This window comes from Cydia pomonella, chromosome 6 (genome assembly GCF_033807575.1).
Source record: "Cydia pomonella isolate Wapato2018A chromosome 6, ilCydPomo1, whole genome shotgun sequence".
Classification (NCBI taxonomy): Eukaryota; Metazoa; Arthropoda; class Insecta; order Lepidoptera; family Tortricidae; genus Cydia; species Cydia pomonella.
The window spans coordinates 13274375-13299315 of record NC_084708.1 but is presented as its reverse complement, the minus strand read 5'-3'; the positions used below and the strand labels follow the sequence as shown (position 1 = coordinate 13299315).

The following is a 24941-nucleotide window of genomic DNA, read 5'->3' as shown; positions in this document are numbered from 1 at the left end:
AGTGTTATTATGTTTACCTTAATAGCTAATGTATTGCGTTGTGCAGGGTACACCGCACGCTGCCATCACCGGCCGTGTACCAGGTGACGCGGCAGGGGCACGTGCACTGTGACGTGTCTGAAGGCATGCTGCTCGACATCACCCCGCTGGACGAGAACGGCGCCAAACTTATCACGCTCTACGACAAAGATCTCACCGAGGGCGTCAACTTGCTGATAGGTACGTAACATTATTTGTAAAATACCTCTATAATACGAGTGGTACCTATATGTATTTTTACGTTTTCGTCCTCGTTGGAGGGTCTATTATCTGCCATAAACTGTATATTGACACTTAACGTTAAAGCAAGTGTTCTCCTCTACATTTTCTTGTACAGTAGGGTTCAACAATGGACAAGTTATGAATTAAATCATTCATAATATCAAATTTGAACCTATAAATCGTAGGTTCTGTCATCTTGCAGGCTACATTGGAAGCTTAAACTTCATATTTTCACTTTGCGCCAAAAACAGGGGGCTCCTGTGCTGCCGCTTACTGTTCATGCACGTTCCTATATTACTTGCTTTCAGCAAGTTTTATGACTTTTTTTATAACCTATAAACACGGCAGTGGCAGTTACTTCAGCGTGTTAAACGTCGAGTTTCGAGATTTATGTGCATGTCATTTTTAGCTCAAAGTCGAATTGAGTTCTAAATGAGCAGCGCGCACGCAACAAACTTTATTTATAGCATTTAAAACAACAACCCTAAAGAAACAAAAACAGTATAAAATAAGAGAATAAAGTAACCAGGGAAAAGGAAGTTTCACTCGTTAAGCAAATGACGTACTCTAATAAAATAAAATAAAAATCCGGGAACGCATAAGCTGCCGTGGGCGTGAAGTAATAACATACTTTCATCCCAACAACTGTCCACGTCAACAGCTATAAACAACGAGTCGAACAGTAAAAACTGAAGGAGTGTGAGTGGTTGGGAGTTTCAGCCCTTGCGAGAGTTGCGAGTCCGGGCACGTATACGTGGACGTCATTAGTTAAGGCGCTTAGCCAAGTCAAATCGGCTATTTCGGTCTATTCCTAAAGTGATACCGTCGGATACGTGGCATGACAAAGTAAACAGATTCTTTGTTACTGGCACCACACCTGACAAGATTACAGAATTGAAGAGCTTTAGTCTTTTGTTTGTCACATCACTTTTAAAATTTCTCTGTTGTCTAAACTTTATCCTTTGTAACAATGCAGCTCCTGTTTTCGAATAAGTAAGGCACTTTAACTATGACGTAACTTGAAGCTTGCGGAAAGTTAGTAGCGCAGCGCTAGCCGTTTTGTGTCGTAGCAAATTGTTATCGCTACGGTATAACGCAAGTTTAGTGAAGGCTGCATTTTCCCTAATAAATTCCTTTTGTGGTTTAATAACTAGAAACTCATACACAATCAACTATTATTTTATTATTATTATTATTGTAGTTTGTGGGCCTTTGAATGCCACGTCGACCAGGCATTGGTCTATTGTGACAGCCCTTTAAAGTTCATTACTGATGCCCGTTGAATCCAGGAAATTCCAGATTCTTTGGGCCGTAATGTTCTGTACCTCATAGGGTTGCAATACGTGCCGCCCTAGGTGGGTACTTCTTTTTGACATTAGTGGTCCACAGGAGCAGAGAATGTGCATTCCAGTCTCCTCTGACTCATGGCAGAACCTGCATGTCGCGTCTTGTTTCTTTCCGATTTGAAACATGTGTTTGTTCAATTTACAGTGTCCAGTCAAAATTCTGGTCACCGCGCAGGCTTTGTGTCTTTTGAGCCCTAGAAGCTCCCTAGCATTTTTGCTGTTGAACCCTTTGATTAGAGCTTTCGAGTGTTCTTGTCCTTTTACGAACTTCCACCAATCGTTTGCCCTTATTTTTTCTAAATTGCTGAGCAGTGAATATGCATCCCGTTTTGTGATTCCACAGAACGGTTCTGGGCCGACCAGGGGTGTGTCTGCGCCCTTTCTAGCAAGTTCGTCCGCTTCTTCGTTTCCGTTAATGTCGGAGTGCCCTGGTACCCATCTAAGTGTGACTTTGTTGGAGTTTGCCAGTGCATTGAGGTTTGTTTTACAGTTCTGGACTAGTTTTGAGTTTGACTCAAGGGATTCTAGTGCCAGCAGAGCAGCCTGGCTGTCTGAGTTGATGTAGATATGTTGGTGTCGTAGGTTTTTATCCAGGTTAATCTCCGCACATTTGTTGATGGCGTAGACTTCAGCCTGGAAGATTGAGGCCTGTGTGCCCATGCTGACGCTGGCTCTGAGCTTAGGTCTCTCACCATAGATCCCACATCCTACATCAATGCCTTTCTTAGAACCATCCGTGTACCAAATATGACTTCCCTCTTCGACGAACATTTGGTTGTTGGTCCATTTGTCTCTAGGAGGTATTTCTACTGTGTACAGTTTATTAAACTGACATTCAGTGTGCGTGTCATCGGTGGGCATGCTAAGGGTTCTATTTGCAAAAACCCAGGCCTTTAGTTTGGTTAATGCTTGAGAGCGCCATTTTGGCCTGTTTAGCGTGCATATTCTGTAGACGCACTGCTTAGCCTCCTTTTGCACCTGCAAGTGGAGTGGTATAATATCCAGCAGTGCGTCTAGGGCCGCCCCCGGTGTCGAGGAGAAGGCGCCTGTTGCTGTTAAACATGCCGTGTGCTGCAGGCTGTTTAGAGTTTCTATTGCCGTCTTTTGGTTGGTTTTGTTACACCAGACTGCGGAGGCGTAGGTAATTATGGGCCTCACAACCGCTGTGTATAACCACATAGCAATTTTGGGTCTTATGCCCCATCTTGCTCCTGCCATTCGACAGCATGACCACATGGCCATTTTCGCTTTTTGTATAATATTTCTTAGGTGAGGGTTCCAAGTTAACTTTTGGTCGAAAGTGACCCCTAGGTACTTGACCTCGTCTGAGAATGGTATTATTTGTCCATTAAGTCTTGGTTCTGTGAGCTTTTCGAGCTTTCGTTTCCTTGTGAATGGTACTATTACAGTTTTGCTCGGATTAATGGACAAGTCATTTTCTCTAATATTGTGTTTAGAGCTCCTTGCATTAGGTTTGATATTGTGTGGAGGCAAGGGCCTTTGATGATGACTACAAGGTCGTCGGCATATCCTTGTGTGTCATAGTCTTGGCCTGACATAATTGCAAGAAGTTGGTCCACTGTCAGGGTCCATAATCAACTATTATTACGTAGTGCCTTTATTCTATAAACTGCTCAGTCCCGTAGGTAATATACCATGAAAATGCTCGCTTTTAACAACAGGGGGAGTAAATACGTGTATGGCGGGCGGAAATGAGGCACCAAGGGGACAACAATGACGCTTTTATGCCTCGGGAACAGGTATACGAGGAATCCTGCCGCATGCATCGCTGACACAGTTAATGTTGCCGCCTGGGAACCCTCTGCCATCTTATCTCTTATTTAGCGCTCGCATAAATTAAACGAAAATTTACGCAAAATTCAAAATACATACACTAATTATTTCTTCATACATTAAGCTTTCGAGTTATTACAAATACTGTGCCAAACACTTCAATTAAACTTTGAATAAAAATATTGAGGTTGTTTTTCACATTCCACAAGCGCTCACTACGAAATAAAGAACGCTCTTCTAGACTGAAGAGCCGCAAAGCCGCGCTCTCGAGCGGTCGGTCCTCCAGCAATATAAGTTACTTTAAGGAGGCGCCGTGTGGCTGCAATAAACATTTATGCTTACAGTTGTTTCCGAGAACTGGAGGTCACAGTGTGTCCGCCTCAAAGTTACTGTCAAGTCGGATAACTGCGGAGAGTCTCAAGACTGCTCCGGGAAGGGCGTGTGCTACACCAACGTATCTATGGTAAGTTAATTAAACTGTATTCTAGTTCGCTGCATCGTGCCGCGAAACTAAATTCCCAAGCACTATGGGAATTTAGTTTCGTTCAGGAAGCCATTATTTTGTCACTTCAATCTATTAATTCATCTTTTAATAAAATGGTAGCACCACAGGAGATGTTTTTATATTTAATAGTAGATTGTCAACGAAGGGATGAAATGGTGCCTTTCATCCGAGTTAAACACTTTACTTTTCATTTCAAATATGGGGAAAGTAGAATACATGTGGATTTAAAAAGCACGGCTAAGTATAACCTTCAGTCAGTAGACGTCCAATTAACAATTTAGGTATAAATATCGTTATTTATGCAATGGGGAGTTAATTATCAGAATGAAAATTGTACAACAAATCCATTTAAAGCCATAATGTTAATTGCTTATCGTAAAAAACCTACTTAGAAAGTACATTCCTCTAGAATAGAAACGTATCATTTTCTGCACACTTTTTAGAACAGCAACGACCGACCTACTTTCAGAGCATGAGAAGTGAAAAATAGTTTTGATATGCTATTAGGTACCTAGTTACTGGTAACAGTGGTAACACGGCTAAAATCTTCAGTAGCAAAAAAGGTTAAGCAGTACCTAATAAAGTAAACACATTACAAAGGTACTATTTCAACATTGTTCTAAACATAACGTAAAACATGACATTAATTATTAGATAATTAATGTCTTATTCTTAATTGCTTACCTACTGGAAAGGAATTTTCGGTGCTGCTTATTTTTAATATTTCTGATTTATTTTAAATGGAGAAAAATACCGAAACGTGAGAAAATTTACCACAAATACTTTTAGTCTGTTGGCACTTTTATTTCTTCCAAAAAATCGTAAGCCATTTACTTCCACCTAGGTATTTATTTAACTGAATATTAGATAAATAAGTAAGCTTAGAGTGGTCACTTCATGCAAAGGTAAAAACTCATTTATAATAAGTTTTTTCTACTTGTCGACTGTAATGTTTGAATTAAGATTTAGTATACCAAACTAAGTACATGTCATTGCGTTCTTTTCATTATGGGCTCCCACTCAACTATAAGATTCATTTCAATACGCTGTAGTCAACGGGCGCAGAGCGGGAGTCGCGCGTGTATGTCTTTTGTACTACATTTTTATCTACTGAAATACTTACCTATTTTCACTAATTATTTAGATTTTATAGTAAAAAGGTATTCTTTTAAATGTACCGTAAAAGAGGATTGTATACAATAGTGATATAATCCATCTCGTACCTACCTTACTTATGCAACTGAGCAAGCTTCGTTGCCAGAACACGGTACTCGATTGCAAAGTTATTTTTTATACCACTATTGTATAAAATACTATTAAGGGGTGTACCAAAAAAAACTGTAAACCTCAAATGAAAAATGATGAATGATGCGATTGAGCACAAACTAACTACAATAATAAGCTACTTTTAATTTAGATATTTGTCAGTTTTTTTATTTATTATTTGTTCTGTAAGAGTGATAGGCAGCTTCTTCCTAGCGCATTTTGTAGCAGCTTTTTACGGGCCCGTTTTTCATATTTTCCTGCATAAGCCCGTCACCTGCTGAAGTTGTTAATGTTTTTTGGTCGTTTCATTCTTCTCTTTTAATACACGTTTGATTTGAGCACAATAATAGTTGAGAGAACGGCACTGCAGGAACTTTGGAGCTCTTACTCTATTCTATGTCAACTACCAAATGCGATTTTTGTACGAAGGAAATTGTATGATTTTCGATTTGGCCTAGAATTAAGTAACACACATTTTCTGTAGCTTTTGTTAGCCTAACCTTCGTACGAAGAACTGAACTGACTTTCATCGAAGTTCGATGTACTTTAGCCGGACATGTACCCCAGTTTTTACGATAATTATGACAGGTATGCTTGCTGCAGGCCTTAACTGAGGTTTGCCATAACATATTTTTAATTAGATTTTAGTTTAAGTAATATTTAGTTTTATGCGAGTTTCAAACTTACTAATAATACGTATTAGTAGAGCTAGATCAAGATAAGTCTGCAAAGATTTTGGATAGCTCACGCAGTGCATGAGTCTTAGTGTCCATTATACGTCATAATTTAAGTTTGACGTTGAAAATAACATTGAGAACATGGAAGGTGGAGTTAAGGAATACAATCTCCATAGGCAGAACTGTTGCAAAAGTGTCCAGCTGTCAGCTATAAATAATAGTTCTTGAACAGCTATGAAGAACCTAGGCGTTATTGACGGAGTGAAGTGCGCTGTCTGTGATTTAATTTTTTTTTTTTCAAATATTCTAGGTATTGTAGCCAGCTATTTAAGGTTTTTTGACGGACACTTTTTGGTACATGGAGATTGTATTCCTTACCTCCACCTTCCATAATTGAGCACTCTAAATTTACTTATTTCTATTTATTTTTATTTTTATTTATTTATGGGACGATATTTTGTGCCATGATTTGCATCAAGGCCTGGTGGAGGGTGCTTTTGGGAAGGATGTGGCTAGACTGAAGGCTGTCAGAGAACCGGAGTCGGGGGCGTGGCTGCATGCCTTGCCGTCACCGCACTTGGGAACCTTGCTCGATAATGACACGTTGCGGATGGCTGTGGCACTGAGAATTGGGAGCAAGGTGTGCGAGCCTCATAAGTGTAAGTGTGGGGTAATGGTAGAGGCTGATGGTCACCATGGGTTGAGCTGTTCGCGGTGCGTGGGTAGGATACCCAGGCACTGTGCTATCAACGATCTGATAAGGCGAGCTTTGGTTTCGGCGAATGTCCCGTGTATCATGGAGCCCCAGGGCCTGAGTCGTTTAGATGGTAAGAGGCCGGATGGTCTTACGCTTGTTCCTTGGGCGAAAGGCCGCAGCTTGCTTTGGGATGCCACGTGTGTGAGTACTTTTGCTCCTACTCATCTCGCGCACACGGTGAACAAAGCAGGCGCAGCGGCTGAAAGTGCGGCCAAGTTAAAACATAACAAATACGCCAACCTCGAGCAAGTGTATGATTTTGTCCCGGTTGCCGTTGAGACGGCGGGGCCTTGGTGTGCCGAGGCCAAAGCCTTTATCAAGAGCATAGGGTGTCGGTTGAAAGAAAGGGGCTGCGACCCTCGCTCTGGTTCTTTCCTGGTCCAGCAGATATCACTGGCCATTCAGCGAGGCAATGCTGCCAGTATTTTTGGCACTTTTGGTCCGGGTGAAAATCAGAGTGGGGGGTAGGTTTCTATTTGTTTATTACTTTTTGTTATATAGATACTAGGTAGGCCGTTGACGAAACTTGTTGTGGATATATATTTTGTATTAAGTGACTTATTCTTCAATGTAGTGCGAAAATAACTTGTACATTAAATATGAACGTGCACTTATTTCTCTATGATAACAGGAACAATTGTAGCTTCTTAAAAGATAAGACACTATTCCCAAGCACCCGTATTTTAGATAAGTTTATGATGCAATTTCGAATTTAGTATAAACATCCGTGTATTTTGAGTCTGCGCACGAACGATATTACCTATGCATTCAGGGCAGAATGCAATTCAATTCAATTTAAGACATTCTAATAAATAGATCATACAAAGCTAAGTCACATATAAGTACTAGCTAATCGCATGTTATTACCTACTTGTTCTCTGCTGTAGGTCGGAAGTCTGGATAGATACAGTACTACAACTATTATAAAAAGTCACTAGCCAACAACTTCTCTTTATAACATTAGTTAACACCCAATTACTTTTCGAGGTAATAATGGCAGGCATACACTTACCCCTTAATACCCCGTTACTAACACCCATAAAGACTTTAGCTGAAAATTAAGTACATATATATATATATATATACGAGGTCACGAGTATTTAACTATGCGACCATTGAATAATAAGGAGTTTTAGCACGCTACATGACAAAGGTCACGAGGACTCGTACGTTGTCATTTGCATTCTGTTGCATACCAAACTAACGTTTGACGTAACATTTAACGGCACCCTAGCCTAGTCGGTAATGTTAATAGTCCATACAAAGCTGGAGATTCTGGGTTCGAATCCCGGTAAGGGCATTTATTTGTGTGTTTGTATCATAATGTTGATTTATGTTCCTATTTATTTATGTATATGTATTTATCTCTTACCCAACATAAGTCTTATTGAGCGTATTGCGGGCAAATATTAATGGATTGTACTTTATATGTAAAGTAATAAGACAAATCCCTGCTAAAAGCTGCCAAACTCACGGCACGATTTTCAAAACTCAACTTAAAACATCTCTATTTCTCAAATATTGCAAGTAATCCCGATCCTGTAAGGGCACGTCAATCTAGTCTCATAGGGGAGAGTCGGTTATATGGTACCGCCAGTTAAATCGTACCCCATCTAGATATATTCCCATAAAACGAACCAGTTCATTTACACGTTGGGCACTAAACATTATACAATGCTATAATAGTATTATCCTCAGGGTGCATAGGCAGACAAGATGATGCCAATCGTTAACGCTCCGTAGCGAACGAAACGCAACTGTCTCTGTCGCACTAATATGGAAGAGTGATAGAGACAGATAGCTACGCTACGGAGCGTGAACGATTGGCATCTTGTCTACACATCCAGTAATCTGACTAGAAATGGCATACGGCTAAAAACGAAAGAAGGAGTGAGAAAATATGATTTTTGTCGGTCTTGAATCTTGGTTTAATTTTCTTTGCAGGTTTGTTATCAAAGTATGATCTGGGTAATTTAAAAATACGCAGTAAAAAGTATTTAACTGCAAATAAAAACGGCCTGGTTACGTGGATTTCAAAAATTGTTTAAGTTTTATGCTTCTATTTTGATATTGATTATCTCAATAAACCTAGTCATTTAAATCGTGCTGTGGGTTACAGGCATAGGTACCTACGACTTAAACGACCAAGTATTTTTTAATTGTATTAGTATGATTTCGGTATCGGGCACTAAATATTTCACATTTAAACCTACATTAAATAAGTAGTGAACAGGGAGTGTGTTTAACTGATATACTTTAATGTTGATGGTGCGATTTCACCAACTTGTCGGCTAAATCGTACAGATGATGTCCTTCCGAAAAAACACATTGAATCCCATAATGCTTATCCTCATAAGTACTGAATGAAGCCAAGATACTGAACTTTTAAATGCATAGTCAAACATACGCGTCGACGCGAAGCGGAGTCCGACAATGAGACGAATCCACGAATCCACGAATTGCTGTTTCTGCCGAGGCATGTATAGTTATTTTCTTCAAACATGCAAGGAAATAAGGTAAAATAATCATAATTTAAGTATCAGCACTCAAATCAGTCAAATTCAACCTTCACATCAAAAACTTTAAAAAGCAATTCCCTCTTTAATTATTAAAAACCGGCCAAGTGCGAGTCGGACTCGCGCACCGAGGGTTCCGTACAAACCTGTAGGTATATATTATTATATGATGTAACTAAAAATTTACGGTTTTGGTAATTTTTCCTTTATCTGTGCTATAAGTTCACGGGAAGTACCCTGTAGGTTCTGATTCCATTGCGAGTGTCGAAAATTTGCGGCATAAACGGCTGTATCTTTTGATTGCGTTGGCTTAGAAGTTTGATTTTTTCACAGCTCCAAGGGACAGTAGACCTGAGTATTTAATATAAATTCTAGCTTGATACCTCCACGCGTGCCTGAGAAAAAGGTTCTTGACAGACGGACGGACGGACAACAAAGTGATCCTATAAGGGTTCCGTATTTACCTTTCGAGGTACGGAACCCTAAAAAAAGTTAAAGGCACAACTTAATTAACTTATTCTGCCATTCAGTACCATTCAATATTCGTTCATTCAATATAATTGTGCAATAAAAGCTGTATATGCACGCATGAGATCCTTACAAAAATATAAAAGTTATCTAGTCTTTGATTTTATTAAACAGTATTCACACGATCATACACGACTGACGACTTGTAAGAACGAGACATGTAAGGTCGTTTATCTTACTATCTCACTCTATCATATAGCTTGAAATGATGCTGACGGGTCGTGTAGACGCAACCCACGGCTATATTAATCGGCTGTTTACGATTTTCTTAGTGGATCCATGTTTAAAAAAAGTAAATAACAATAGTAATAACATCTCGTCCGCTAAGATAGGGCAATAATGGTTTGAATTATTTTAATTTGAGTTTGACCGTAATGAATAACTTCCTGTACTATTTTTGCTACACTAAGGCACACTAAGGTAAACATTTCCAAGCATATTGGAGAAAATATACTTGTGTTTCAGTAAACATTCGTACAATATAACCAACTCTCCCTTACATACTTAGCCTTATTAATCTTATTGGATAGGTACATTGCATTTAATATAATTTTTTAGAGTAAGTCAAACTAACACTGTATGGACCAAGGTCTGAAATAAATGATTTTTATTTTATTTTATTTTATTTTATTTTTATTTATTTATAGCCCGTGAATCTTGGCTATAGGTAAAAAACTTAAGTAAGTCACCTGTTTTATGTAGTTGTGACGTGTTCGAATAGACAATACATGTTTAAAAGACACACACAAACAAAACAAATGTCTATTCGAACACGTCACAACTACATACAACAGGTGACTTACTTAAGTTTTTTACCTATACGGGGCTAGGTCTATTCAAGGTCTATTAGTGTAAGATTGTCCGGTGATTATATGAATGTATGTATGTATATACTTTATTGTATATAGCAATAAAAACCCGAAAAACACAGTTAAAGAGTAAATTAAATACAATAAAGGCGAACTTATCCCTGTATGGGATCTCTTCCAGTTAACCTTTGAGGAAATGAGTCGAACAGAAGTAACGATGAATGAATGACAAACACAAACAAAAGTGTACAATCACTGAAATTAAAGAAACACACGTTTTGAATACACATTGATACAAATATACATACATAGAAAAATAACTATAAACTAATGCATACATATATAAATATAACATATTTAAAAATAAATAAATATTCAATATTAAATATAAATAGATATGAATTCGAACCAGAAAAGTAAAGGAAATTAAAAAAGTAGAAGTACTCAATGGAACTAGGAAGTCGTAACCAAAGTATCGGAAAGCCACAATTGTTTAAGCCTCTCTTTGAGTGATGCTACAAATTGGGATTGCCTCATGGACACCGGGATCTCGTTCCATAACTTAACGGTAATAAACGCATTATATTAATAATTTATAATTTATTATACTTTCTGTTGTAAATTTTTTTTTCAAACTAAAAGTTGATAGGAACCCCACTTTATTGGGTAAAGGCCTCCTCCAATTTGTTCCATTCGTCTCTGTCCTTTGCCTTATTTAGCCATCTTTGACCGGCCGTGGCTACTATGTCGTCGCTCCATCGCTTTCGTGGTCGTCCTGATTTTCTTTTTACGTCGGGGCCTTTCCATAGAGTCACTTCTTTTGTCCATCTTTTATCCGTGTATCTCGCTACGTGGTCGGCCCATCGCCATTTTATTTGAAGCGCATATTTTAGTGCATCTGTTAATTTCGTTTTTTTTTCTTATGCGTTCACTTCTGACTTTATGTATTTTCCTTAGCTTTAGCATGCTCCGTTCCATCGCGCGTTGGGTAGTGGTTATTCTGGCTTTCGTTTTTACCGAGTAGCTCCAGGTTTGGCAGCCATATGTTAGCGCCGGCAAAATATTGGTATCCATCACTATTTTTTTCATGTGTAAATATAATTGATCTTATAATTAACATACATTAAATAAGAAAAATAAAATACAATTTAGATTATATAGAAATCATGCAATTACATACAGTAGCTACTTTTCTTTATAGAAAATTGATAAAAATATATATGTATGTCATATAAAATCATACAAATACGTAGTTCTTTCAGAAAACATATCGAATTCTTACAAAAGAAAAAGAAAATGAAATTAATAAAGAAATGAGAATATACATTATATAAGTCTGACAGATTGCTATACCTACAAAAAATATTTGATGTGCTTTCTTACCTGAGCTGTGTCACCTACGAGTATACAATGATTTTACATATACACATAGTACAATGATTTTATTTGCTTCTTGTTTTGTTTCTGGTTTGCACCTCTGGTTTGGTTTGTCTGTCAAGTAGTCCTCGACTCTGTAATAAGCCTTCAACATCAATGACTTCTTTAAGTAATTCTTAAGAGCTGGCAAGGGTAATCTTAAAACATCGTCAGGTAACTTGTTATAAAAATGAATGCATTGCCCAACGAATGACTTTTGTACTTTGCGGACACGAAACTTTCTGATAGAAAGCTTATTTTTATTTCTAGTGTTATACCTAGTTATGGACATCTAAATTCTTAGTGAAGGAGTCTAGGTTCTTAACAACATAAATAATACAATCATAGATGTATTGGGAAGTTACAGTTAAAATATTAATTTCTTTAAAAAGTTCTCTTAATGATTCATGTGCTCTTAAGTTATATATAGAACGAATGGCTCTCTTTTGTAAGACAAATATAGTTTGTATGTCAGCTGCTTTGTCCCAAACCAGAATACCATATGACATAACACTATGAAAATAACTATAATAGACAAGGCCAGCTGTCTCAACAGTGGTCAATTGCCTGATTTTCCTAACGGAGTAAGCGGCCGAACTTAATTTGTTTGCTAGCGTTCTTATATGAGGACTCCATTGTAGATTGTTGTCCAAAAGCCATTTTGTTGAACTCCTGAATATTTTATCATCTCATTCATTTTGTTGATTTGAGTAGGTACAGTCAAGGTATTAAATATCGATACGGACAAAGTGCCAAAAATATGTATACACGACCTTATTGCATATATATTAAGGTAGTGTGTACATATTTTTGTCACTTTGTCCGTATCAATATTTAATACCTTGACTGTACCTAAGTGTTTGCACGTACCTATTCAAACTTAACAATTTAATATCTCAACGGTACGGTCTTATAAATCTTATAATGACCTATATTCGGCCGTAAGTGTAGATACTTGTAGATAGTGCCGACAGCGATGTTCGTAAGTCTGTGACCGCTGAAAGTAGGAAAAGTCTGAACTAAGCTAATTACGCGTTCGAACCCTGATATCTGTGACTAAATCGTCGTTAGTGGTAAATATACATCTGGAGTGTTATTAACGCGCTAGTAAGCAAAATAGAAATGATAATACTATATAATCAATTCCATCAGAAACGCGTGACAATTCAGATTTCAAAGTTCTTTAAAACAAACATTATCTAACAGGATGTATCCTTACTTACCTACCTACTACCTCCTCAATGTGATATTTCACGAATAAAAGTTTTCTCGAGTAGGTATACGCTGGTCAAAGAGGGTCCGTATAGAGCTTTATGCGCGGTTTGTGACGGTATTCCCTTGGGATTTGAATAAGAAAGGGCCTATTATACGATTTCAATTTGGCGTCTCAAAATAATGTCGAAAATGAATTGGTTTTACGTATTTGCTAGCTTTGTTTTTGCATAAAACCTTGCAAGGGGCATACTTAACAATAATGTGTCGTGATTAGCGCTATTGCTATATACCCTAGCAGGGTTCATGTGAACACAACTAGCTGTAAGATGCTATTTATAAGACCTGATACTGTATCACATGAATACGCAATAAAACGAATTATGAATTATTTTCCTTATTAAACTAAATATATTAAGTCTAATAAGTAATAAAACATTGAAGTGTTAGCTTTGTAAATAAATTACCAAGTAAAACGTGAGATGTTATCTTTTAAAAAGTGGTATGATATGTGTAGTATTGTGTAGTCGGTAGAAAAAGGCTTTTATGTGTTTGACCTCAACTGGCCTGTGACGTGTCATTAGTGGTAATAGAAGCCGACAGCGTTATTGATGTGCTTGTAGGAAGGCTACGAGTGCCAGTGCTGCGCCGGCCAGCTGGGCCCGCACTGCGAGGAGCGCGACGTCTGCAATCCATCACCCTGCCTGAATAATGGCATATGTGTCGACCTCACGCAGCCTCTCAACGGGGCGAACTACCACTGCCTTTGTCCCTACGGTAAGGAATATTATACAAATTGTAATGATACCTATCTCGTTAGCGAGTGAGATGTAACTTAATACCTACTAATTACTTAGTTGTTGAATCCTTAATGAACTTAATGTTTTGTCGTAAATAGGTAGAATAAACTCATTGGATATATAGATGTTTAGGTACGTCAAAATATGGTAAAAACATTCCATTCATTTCGGTGACCTTTACTAAGCTGGTCCGTGTCATAAAACACTCTAAATGAACGGATTTACACGCCTTTGTAATCATATACAGATATTGCGTGAACCCATGACGTCATAGCGTGAAACTGAAAATATCTAACATACCGAGACCATGTTTCCTTCATGAATTATTGCCTGGATTTTACCATTTTCCTCGAGCCATTTATTTTTCGGACAACTTCATTCTAATTTATGTTGGAGGTAACAGTTTATGTTTTATGTTTAGGCCCAGGAAAAGAATCCCAGTTGAAATAATGTATTTCTATTATATTCATTGGTGTGATGGCGAAAATTTATTCATTGTATTAAATTCGACTGAGGAATATTTTTTGCTACGCAGTCAATTAAGCATCGCTGTGACGCAATCTGCTGCCCTGAATACGGAGCATGTTATTATGTAATCATTCAGCGAATTGGATTGAATAAGTTATTTGAATAAAATATTCATATTGACTAGCTGAATATTACTGGACCTGACATGGGCATCGCCTATATTTATTTTCGTAGCTGGAATGGATGAGTAAAGTTTGTCAAGAGCTTAAGCTACTATCTTTGTTAGTACAGTGGTGCGCTCTTAATACACTTTTTCCGTACCATGCCCCACATATATCTTGTTTACACGACGCTTTTACTCAACTAGGCAGCTTGCAGGAAGATTTATTTTGAGTAGTATAGCGGATTTTGTGCTAACAATATTTATTTTTCAGTCTGATAAAGAACTTCATGAGATTATCCCGTACGTCCTGATATAAGTAGTGATAAAACAGAGAGAGTACCTAATGCATACATAAGTGTTAATCTATTAACGGATTAGGTAGGTCTAAGTAGTTTAAATTTGCATCGATTAACTTGGAATATCAATTTTTTTATGCAGATACAGTAAACTCGGTTAAATCGATGCAAAATAGTATTCGAACTTGAATTTTAGTATGCGTTGACACAGTTGTTAAGAGACTTACCTTTGAGTAAATATCTCGTAGGTATAATAGATTTACCACATTAAATGGTTGCAATATTATATGATATAAATTATACTAAGTTCTGTTATGTAAAAGTTTTACTTTGATGCTTACAACCACATTTTAATAATAAGTTCAACGACTATCGGTTGTTATTGGAACTAATATATACTTACGATTGATGTCGAGGCTTGATGTCGATTTAGCGCGCCATTACACACAACTGTCACGCTGGACGGACTTCCAATGCTCGCTAAACCATTAATCCTAAAAGATATCGACAGGCCTAACGTTCCAATATTATCGCCACAATTTATAGCGCTAGTCTGTATTCATAAATATTTATATATAGCTTATGATTTAGGTATTTTAATAACAAACAGATATCGGCCAAAGTGTCTGCGACTACCGTTTACTCGTATTTCTGTGTGTGCCAATAAATACTCATATAATTGCACCTAAAGAAATAAAGCTTCAATGATTCTCAAAGGTGAGATGAAGGGAAGGTAAATTAAGGGAAGCATTCACAAACATTCATGCCTTTGCCTCAGCGTGGGGAATGTTTTATGCATTAGCTCTAAACGTTTCCTTTTTACGTAGGTTTTACGGGTAGAAAGTGCGAAAAGGATCCGTGCTACTCGGAGCCTTGTCTGAACGGAGGGTCGTGCATGAGTCTGGCGATGAACGGGTCGACGACGTTCCACTGCGCATGCGCGGACGGCTGGACGGGTGCGCACTGCGAGCTACCCACGGTGGGCGGCGCCTGCGCCGACAAGCCCTGCGTCAACGGCATCTGCATAGAACAGACAGACATCGACGCTGAGGGGCATGAGTACCGATGTTTTTGCTTGCCAGGTAATTATTTAACAGTGCGTTTTCTTTCATACTGGTTTCGCTTGCGCAAACAGCGTCAGCGATATTTGCATAGAGCAGATGTAGGTACACACATCAATATTGAGAGGCACGAGTTAGTCGAGACGTTTCCTCTTTTTTATAGCGCTTTCCCAGTTGCTTCGTAAAGTACACATATATAAATAAAAGTCTGGAATAATCAGTCACGCCGGCATTCAAATGCACCTGTCGTTGTTGACTTTCTCCTGTGTACCATTATACTTGTATGCTTTTTTTATAAAAGGTAGGAGAGTGATGACATGTCGGGAAAACGTGATCAAATAAACTAAGTACTTAGACGTTGATCTGACTGTAAACAAACTACTTAAGTTCAATAGACTAGCGACTAATTGTGTAAAGTAAAGCCCGTCTTGTATGTAGTTGTGTACATTTTAGAAAACGCGTTTTAGTAGGTATATAATATAAAAAGACTGAGCAAACTTCTGAAATACATATGTACAGTGATCTGCAAAATTACATGGAGAAATTATAACTGAATTCATTGATAAAGTCGCCGTGAACTTTTGTGGCTATGGTCATTATGAGTATTTTTAAGATTATAGAAACCGTAGGTAAATTTGTAAAACCTAGTGCACTGCTCTATTACGTGCTAGAGGGAAAAATAGTGTTGCTTTAAACAGTTTCAATGTGGCAATAATATGTATAGGTAGTCAAATAAAACGTCAGTACCGGTTTTGTCAACTACCAATTTCAAAATATTGTTAATTGAAATGCTGCGCAATATTTCCTTCGTCGTTGTTTGATGTCAATATTTTATTGTTTTAGAATATTTTTCTTGCATCTTTGGGAATAAAGAGTTTTTGAAAAATAAAGAGCTTCTTTACAAAATACGAGTACGACTGAAAATCCGCAATATGGCGAAGGCCAAATGAAATCTTGTTAGGCTTTACATTTAGCTACCTACTATATTTTAGCTGAAATTGTTTATGTACACAATAAATAAATAATAAAGTCTGGGTACATATCTAAATTTAAATCTATGAGGTGCAAAAATCTAAATATGATCCATGCACCTAACTGCTTATACGTAGGTTCTTCATTTTTACCCCGTCTGAGAATTTACTACAATAAATTCATACGTATGCAAATGTATTACCGCTAACCGATCACTAATTCTCACACAATACGAATAATACTTAATTTAATGTCTATTGACCTTATCTCTATCACGCGCTTGTGTTTGTGTTTTAGGGGTCGTTAATGTAATAAATCGTTTTGAAGTTAGTCGATTTAATAATGGTTAATCGTGTTTGCGAATATCGGGCGAGCGAAATTGTGGGAGTGATTTATTTGAAGATCAGTTGGAACTTGGAAGGTTGCCCGCTCCTGTCCGTCCGTGCGGTCTCGGTCGTCACTTGATGTGATGCCTAACCGCCTTGCCACGCTTGCTGGAGAACGACCTCATTATTTTTTTGAACAAAGACCTTTTCTATCACATAGACCATAGATCTTATTTTCAACATGTGTATAGGTAGGTAATTCCATTTATTTATTATAAGTGCAATTCGCTTCTCTCTAAAACTGCATAATTCCCATACGAGCCCCGATGCAGTTCGTCTAGTTATACCCAAATATTTGGTTTATTCTTATATGTAAGTTTTACACATGTAGGTAGATCAAAAGACTCAGTAATAGGAACCATAATACCATATTTTAATCTAGTTTATTTTGATCGTATAATAAAGTTGCATGATACTTAATTTATTGTAGAAAATATTTACTTAATAAAAAACGTTGTCCAAATCACGTTGTCCTCTCCTACATCACTTCTACATGCATGAGCTCGAAGCAAAATTAACAGTATATTGCCAGAGCCGTGTTGCTTTCCTTAGTAATAGCCCTTTCTACATCGTTATATTCCTACCCGAGAAAAAATAAAAAATCGCATTTTTTATTTTATTTCAGTAGAAATAGTATTTCTTATTCAAATAAATAAATATTATATGTCCATATTACACATATTGACTAAGTCCCACAGTAAGCTCTTTAAGGCTTGTGTTGTGGGTACTTAGACAACGATAATATAATATACCTATAAGTACATATTTATAAATACTTAAACACATAGAAAACACCCATGAGTCAGGAACAATTATTTGTGTTCATCACACAAATAAATGGCCTTACCACTCGACCATCGGCTTCACAGGCAGGATCACCCACTAGGCCAGACCGCCCGTCATTTGGGTTTAGTTATTGTAGAATATTTCCATATAAATTTAAACTACATTTTTATTAGTATTAAACAACAGTGATTTTTAAAATAAAACATTATTTTTGTACAAACGGAAGAATCTCTAAAAATGGTCTGACTAGACGAGAACATACGCATCGGGGCTCGTAGCATAATATAATAACTGTAGGGCTAAGATGGTCGGTGTTTTATCATGTCATTATGCCTGTCACGTTCTAACAAGTATGTAAGTGCGAAAGTGACGCATGACATGAAAAGTGATAAAAATGCGACCATGATACCGCCGCTGAATACCTATATACTTCATAAAATTGTCCCTTTGACGTTTACAAGAAAGCACGCTCAGCACGTACGACGGAAACATTAATGTATAACGCGAACTTTAAATATTAAGACAAAAATGGGTACCTACAACATATGTACGGAAAGTTTAGCGAATTTAACACAATAATTTACTTACGTGTAGTATTTCCAACTAATGCATATATTGTGCCTAAAATGATGTAGTTAAAAAATGTGATAAAACTAATTGATGCGTTCGCCTACATAATACTTTTAAGGAAATTGTCTGTCATATATTTTTTTAAACCAACGTTTATTAAAAAACGTCACACTAATGGATCGAGAAAAGAATTAATCAATCAAATCAAGTTTTATGAAAATTTGTTTCCTTTCATCGAACATTTTTCACGAAACGGCACGTGGAGCCGTAATCACGAGAACAAAATATTTTCTTCAAAAACGGGCAAATCATTTTTTGACGTTTTATCGCATCAATACTCGTTTACCTAATTTCATTAAGGGTCTTAAGAAACCGAATGCTTTATGGCCTATGCTTGAAATATATCGGGGTGAATTAATCAAGGGACTTGTTTTCCCGAATGGAAGAGAGAATATAGGTACATAGTGCCGGGGCAAACATACAATCCCCAGGGCAATATTGTCTTTCAGAAGAAAGCAACCGAAACTTGTTTCATTGAGATGCATATTTTAGATACTCCCTCGGACAAAACTCATCTAAGATCAGATCACATAGTAATAAATAAAGAACAACCAATATTTCAATATTCATATTCATTCAGCTGTTGGTTCAGTATCGTCCAAATAGATTAAAAAAAGGTTTGGTTCATTAAACTGTAGAGATTTATTTTTATCACTTTGGTAGAACCCTTCCGCTTAAGTTGCTTTTAATTACGCTATCGTAAAGTAGAACGGAAATCTCCGTCGTATCTCATGGACTTCACTCGTATCTAACGCTGAAGTTTTAGACGCTATCCTAATTAAAAAGAAACTCCTATCAGACAGTCCTATCTGTCAGTCAGGTCAGCAATTTATTCCTTCTTTGTGCACAATAATAGGTAGTTGAATAAGTAATAGTATTACACTTTAACATGATTCACACAAATTTTCGCATTGAAATTTCGCTTTGTTCCAGGTTTCGCTTTCTTAATAGTACATTGTGTAAGAATTTACGAATAAGTGTTAATTCAGCCCGCTTGTGAGTAAAAAACTAAAGAGCGTAGCCGTGTTTTCATGGAAAAGCGGCCCTTCCACGAAATGCTTACAGTATTTTTTTTATTAAGAGCCCTCATGACAAGTATTATTTCCTGTAAGTTTCAGTTTCCTATCTGTGTTATTTTCTAAGATATAATTTTTAAAACTTTTTATAAATAATTAAAAAAAAATCCCACACTGGCTAATGCGATTTGCGTAAAATTTTGGTACCGTAATCTCTGTATAGATAATCAAAATGCAATAAATGTGCAAAATCTCTTTTGCGACTAAATTATCTGGTATAAGTATATATGTTTATTTTTCTATTTTCTAGTATGAAGTACAAACTGGATTATTTTGAAATAATATATATTGTAGACCATTATATAAGCAATAACGTAACGAAGAATTGTTGGTGTCACTCTTCTAGAAAGCAAAAAAAAAAATTAAGTTTGAATTCCTACATTTATCCATGATTTATTAAATAAAAATAAAATATTATTTAAAGAATATATCAGTATCTATATAGAGGTTACCGTACCAAAAGTTTACGTAAATCGCATTAGCCATTGTGGGATATTTTTTATTATTTATAAAATGTTTTAAAAAATCATATCTCAGAAAATAACAGAGATAGGAAGCTGAAACTTACAAGAAATAATATTTGTTATAAGGGCTCTTAATAAAAAAAAATACTGTAAACATTTCGTGGAAGGGCCGCTACATGATAACACAGGTATGCTCTTTTAAGCGAAATAATTCTTAAATACGGTGACATTTCAAACATTCGTCCGCCATAGGCATCGAAGACACAGATCCATCCGGCATTCAGCCACGGTTGAAAATTATGTAAAAAATAACAGTTTTGAATAATTCACGGTTAGTTTCACTAGACTTAAATCGATAACCTCGTTTATATCCCGGTCGATTTAAGTCTTGTGTAAAAAATATTTTAACGGCTGTTAAATTAACCAAATTAAATATTTAAAAAAAATTATAAACGTCAATATTTTAAAAGTAAAACTCTACTTGGTTCATATGAATTAGTGACATCATTAAAATATATCCCCATGGGCATAATGAAATAAAATAAATCTATTACCGCCCGTGGGCATATCAATATGCTGGCATACAATAACACCGTTTACGAGCAAGTGTGATGAAATATTTATTTACAGTACATATGGTGCTACTTTTCCGCACTAGTGCGTAAATTAGCACATTATGTAACTATGTCTAAAATTTAAAGGGTCATATGTACTGTAAAACGTTGTACGATACATGTGCGAATAGGTAATTCGCAGCTCGTGTCGATTTAAATTATCGCCACTCGTTACTAATTTCCTATTTTTCGCACTTGTATCGTAAATAACTATTTTCATAATGAACAAGTTAAAAACTTGATAACATAATCGGCATATGGAGTTTGATACTGATTAGACGATTTGTTAAAGTTTTGATTTTGTAATTATACGACCCTGGTACGACTAGTAGTGCATCTCTCGCGCGACAATAAGTACGAGCGAGATGCCTAATGATACGACTCTTCAGACGCAGTCGATTTCGCGCGCACCAATCAGCGTGACTGATCGTCAAAGTAGTACCACAACAAGATCAAAACAAATAGTTAAATCAGAATCGGCCTCTTGATCAACCGAAATGTATGAAACTATAATAAGCATACTCGAGGTTACCATTACCACACAATAGCACTCACTCGCTAATTTCGTATTAACTAGTGTAAACTAAATTAATAAGGGAGCACTGTTGTGTGGTGACCTCGAGTCTGATTATCCGCTCAATTCAGTTGCGACTATGTTTATGATCAAAAGGCGTATTCTGATTGTAATAACAGGTAATGAACTTGAACTGTATTTGGTACTGGATATGATCTGTTAGCGTCAAAAGTGACGTTTCTGGTTGAAGAAATGAAAATAAATCCAGATCAAATTAATAACCGGTTATTACAATTAAAATTCGCCTCCTATACTCATGTAAATGACAAATGTCACCCGACATTCCGCTTTATAGGTACAAATGGGCCATAATAGCGTTAAAAGTTAGCAGAGCAACTGATTGGTTCACGGCGTAGTATTTTTCAAGTATAAGAGCTTCTACTTGTGGCGTTGGCAACCGCAAGTCTTTGTAAGTGCTTCATAAGGGTTCATGCAGACGGTGCGAGAACTCGCATACGAGTTTGATTACATTGCCGTATTTGTCGACTGAACTGGATGTGACCTATTAAGTCCGCATTGTAACTACAATTGCATGCGAGTTCGCGCGCCGTGTAAATGAGCCTCAATTCCGAGACGATATGGGGGGTGGAGTGGATTATTCATTGTGACTAATCGTTATCTTTTCTAGCATTGCCCCGGAATTTTGTCGTGGTTCACTTGGGAAACTTGAGGTCCGCTCCGAAATGGCACAAGCACTGGTTTTTACGAAATCGGTTTCCATCTGATCTTCCAACCTAGAGGGGAAACTAGGCCTTATTGGGTTTAATCTGGTTTCCTCACGATATTTTCCTTCACCGAAAAGTGATTGATCAATATCAAGTGCCATTAAATTCATTGCTAAGAGCCGGGTTCGAACCCGCGATCTTCGGTTTAAAAGACTTTTAATAAAAGTTGCACATTTTAGGAGCCAACATGCATCCATCGATTTTTTATCTTCACTGTCTTGGGTAATAAGCTGTAAGCGCTGATTTTTTTCATAAGCTAAAGAGGACATTATGTAGATAACTATATTAAAGATCCGAGTAGCACTTACCCTAATACGGCATTATTCCTAATCTGAATTCGCGATGATATTCTTCTGCTCAATTTATTTTATGTATTTATTATATGAGAGTTTCATGCAAAACCGAGCCTTGAAAAACGACTTACGACTGAGATGTTTGGCGCAGCCCCGCGTCGAATGTCATTGCGTAATCTTTATTTCCATAGGCGTGTTAAGGGGCCCTTTGTGGCTTGTTTGCCGGAATGAGAAATTTCTTTTGCTTTGCATTTATGTCGTTTGTGTTTTAGATTAACATATTTTACTTTAATGTTGCTAATTTAGGTCAATAAATAACATTATGAGTGAGTTTGTTGAAAGGTTTTCGGTTACTTGAATACGTTTTCCCGTTTCACAAATTAAAGGTTTCGTTAAACTGTAAACTTCGATGAAAGTTAGATACCTAGAACTTACCAGCAAAAAGTCAAATTACAAACCTACTCACCGATACATTGCATATTTGATTATACCATAATTATTATCATAGGCAGCCAATTTATACATAAATGTAAAGTACACAGGGTTGTTCGTTTTCAGGCATGGATAGTTTATCGTAAATTGCAGCCTTTGCTTTTAAACAGGGTACACTGGTGAGCACTGTGAGATGGAATACAACGAGTGCGAGTCGTCGCCGTGCGCGAACGGCGGCACCTGCACCGACCGCGTCGGTGGCTTCGCGTGCGCCTGCGGCCGCGGTTTCACCGGAAACACCTGCCAACTCAAGGTACTGTACTGGGTACACGGGTGCTGATGTATGAGTGCGAGTATCCGTGCGCGAACGGCAGTACCCGCACCGACCGCGTCGGGAACTTCGCGTGCGCTTGCGACCGCGGCTTCACCGGCAACACTCACACCTGCTCACGGTACTAGGTACACGGGTGACACCTGCACCGACCGCGACGGGGGCTTCATGTGTGTTTGCGGCAGCGGCTGCACCGGCAACACCTGCGTACTGGGTACACGGGTACCGCTCTATAACGAGTGCGAGTATTGCGAGACCCAATGCCGGATTTAGAGGTCTGGAGGCCTCGGGCAATAAAGGAGTGGAGGCCCCCTGGCCCCAACATTTTTCCAAATAAAATGGTAAATTTACCGAATTCTCTATTGTGGGGGGCCCCTCTTTTGTGGAGGCCCGGGGCAGTAGCCCCGGTTGCCCTCCCCTAAATCCGACGCTGGCGAGACCTGGACGTGGACCTTCAACAACTGCCAGCATAAGATACGGTATACGGTACTTATCTACTGGAAAATAGTGGGAAAAGAACATATTGCGATTTACTTTTTAACTTGTTTGTGCACTAGAATAACCTAATTATTACATATATTTGATATAAGTGAGTCACAGATGCCGTTAATAACCTTATGGCTACCACATGTCGGCTTCTGTGAAAAGATGGTGATGGGCGATGTGCATTTAGATGTGTCGGTTTGTCGAGTCAAATGGTTTCTTTTGACGCTAATGAATAAATCCACAAAGAAATAGCGCTTCGCCTCGAAAAACAACATATCACTTATAAATTAAGAGAATATGTTTACACTTGATTGGAATAGATAATTCCAATTTTGGTAGCTTATTCTAAAATATACCTTATTTACCAGTATCTAAAATATACCTTATTTAACATTTCAGGTCGATTTGTGCTCGCCAAACCCGTGCTCTGAGCAGCGCTACTGCGTGGACCGCGGCAATAGCTACACTTGCGAGTGCCCTCACGGCTACGTCGGCGACGAGTGCCACCTGCCTGTCAAATCGGTAACAATCCTTGCAGGCAGACCTGTGCTTACCAAACCGTGCTCTGCGCAGTGCTACCGTGCGGATCGCGGAACCAGCTACTCCTGCGAGTGCCCCTACGGCTACGTTGGTGACGAGATGAGTCTCCCTGTTAAATTGGTATGAAGCACACCTGGCAGCTAGACCTGTGCTCACTAGCAGCGTTACTGAGACACAAAAGCAACTGTTATTTTAATATTCTAATCAGCTATGTCAGTGATAAGTGCCACCTGGCTGCCAAAACGACCCGGCCTAGGTCAGGGTAGACCCTATAATCAATCACCATTTACCTGAATCTATCAGAACTTTCCACTGTACCATTTCATAGGTAGGCGGATTGACTAGCCTACTATGACGTCTTAAGACATGCGTATGATTATAGGTTAATAATGATTATGTTGGTGTTACAGGCGTGCGACAATAATCCGTGCGCGCACGGCGGCACCTGCTGGAGCGGCATTGACTCCTTCTACTGCTCCTGTCGACCAGGATATACCGGCAAACTATGCGAAGGTATTAGTTAGATAATTACATGCCTCAACCATATTGGCATATTTTGCTAAAACTTATCGAGTAGTACGTCGCCTTATGCGCACATTCATCTATCTATAGTCTAGTGGGTAGTAGAGATTTCTTGAGAACATTCGCGAACGAGAGTACATAGCGAGAAAGATCTCGGGAACGTTCTCCGAAACGGAAATTTCTGAGAAAAGAAAGTACATACACTACCGTCAAAAAGTTTAAGACCAAAAACAGA

The 24941-nt window shown here is 37.9% G+C and overlaps 1 protein-coding gene across 1 annotated transcript in view; it reads left to right on the top strand.

Annotated features, from left to right (window-relative positions):
- Positions 1–24941, top strand: part of LOC133519014 (uncharacterized) — an 85186-nt gene that overhangs the window by 53733 nt on the left and 6512 nt on the right. Inside the window, exons 12-18 of the mRNA XM_061852860.1 lie at positions 47–219; positions 3746–3864; positions 13711–13864; positions 15642–15896; positions 22998–23140; positions 24044–24166; positions 24595–24697. Coding sequence (XP_061708844.1) covers positions 47–219; positions 3746–3864; positions 13711–13864; positions 15642–15896; positions 22998–23140; positions 24044–24166; positions 24595–24697 — 1070 coding nt within the window. The remainder of the gene's footprint in view (positions 1–46; positions 220–3745; positions 3865–13710; positions 13865–15641; positions 15897–22997; positions 23141–24043; positions 24167–24594; positions 24698–24941) is intronic.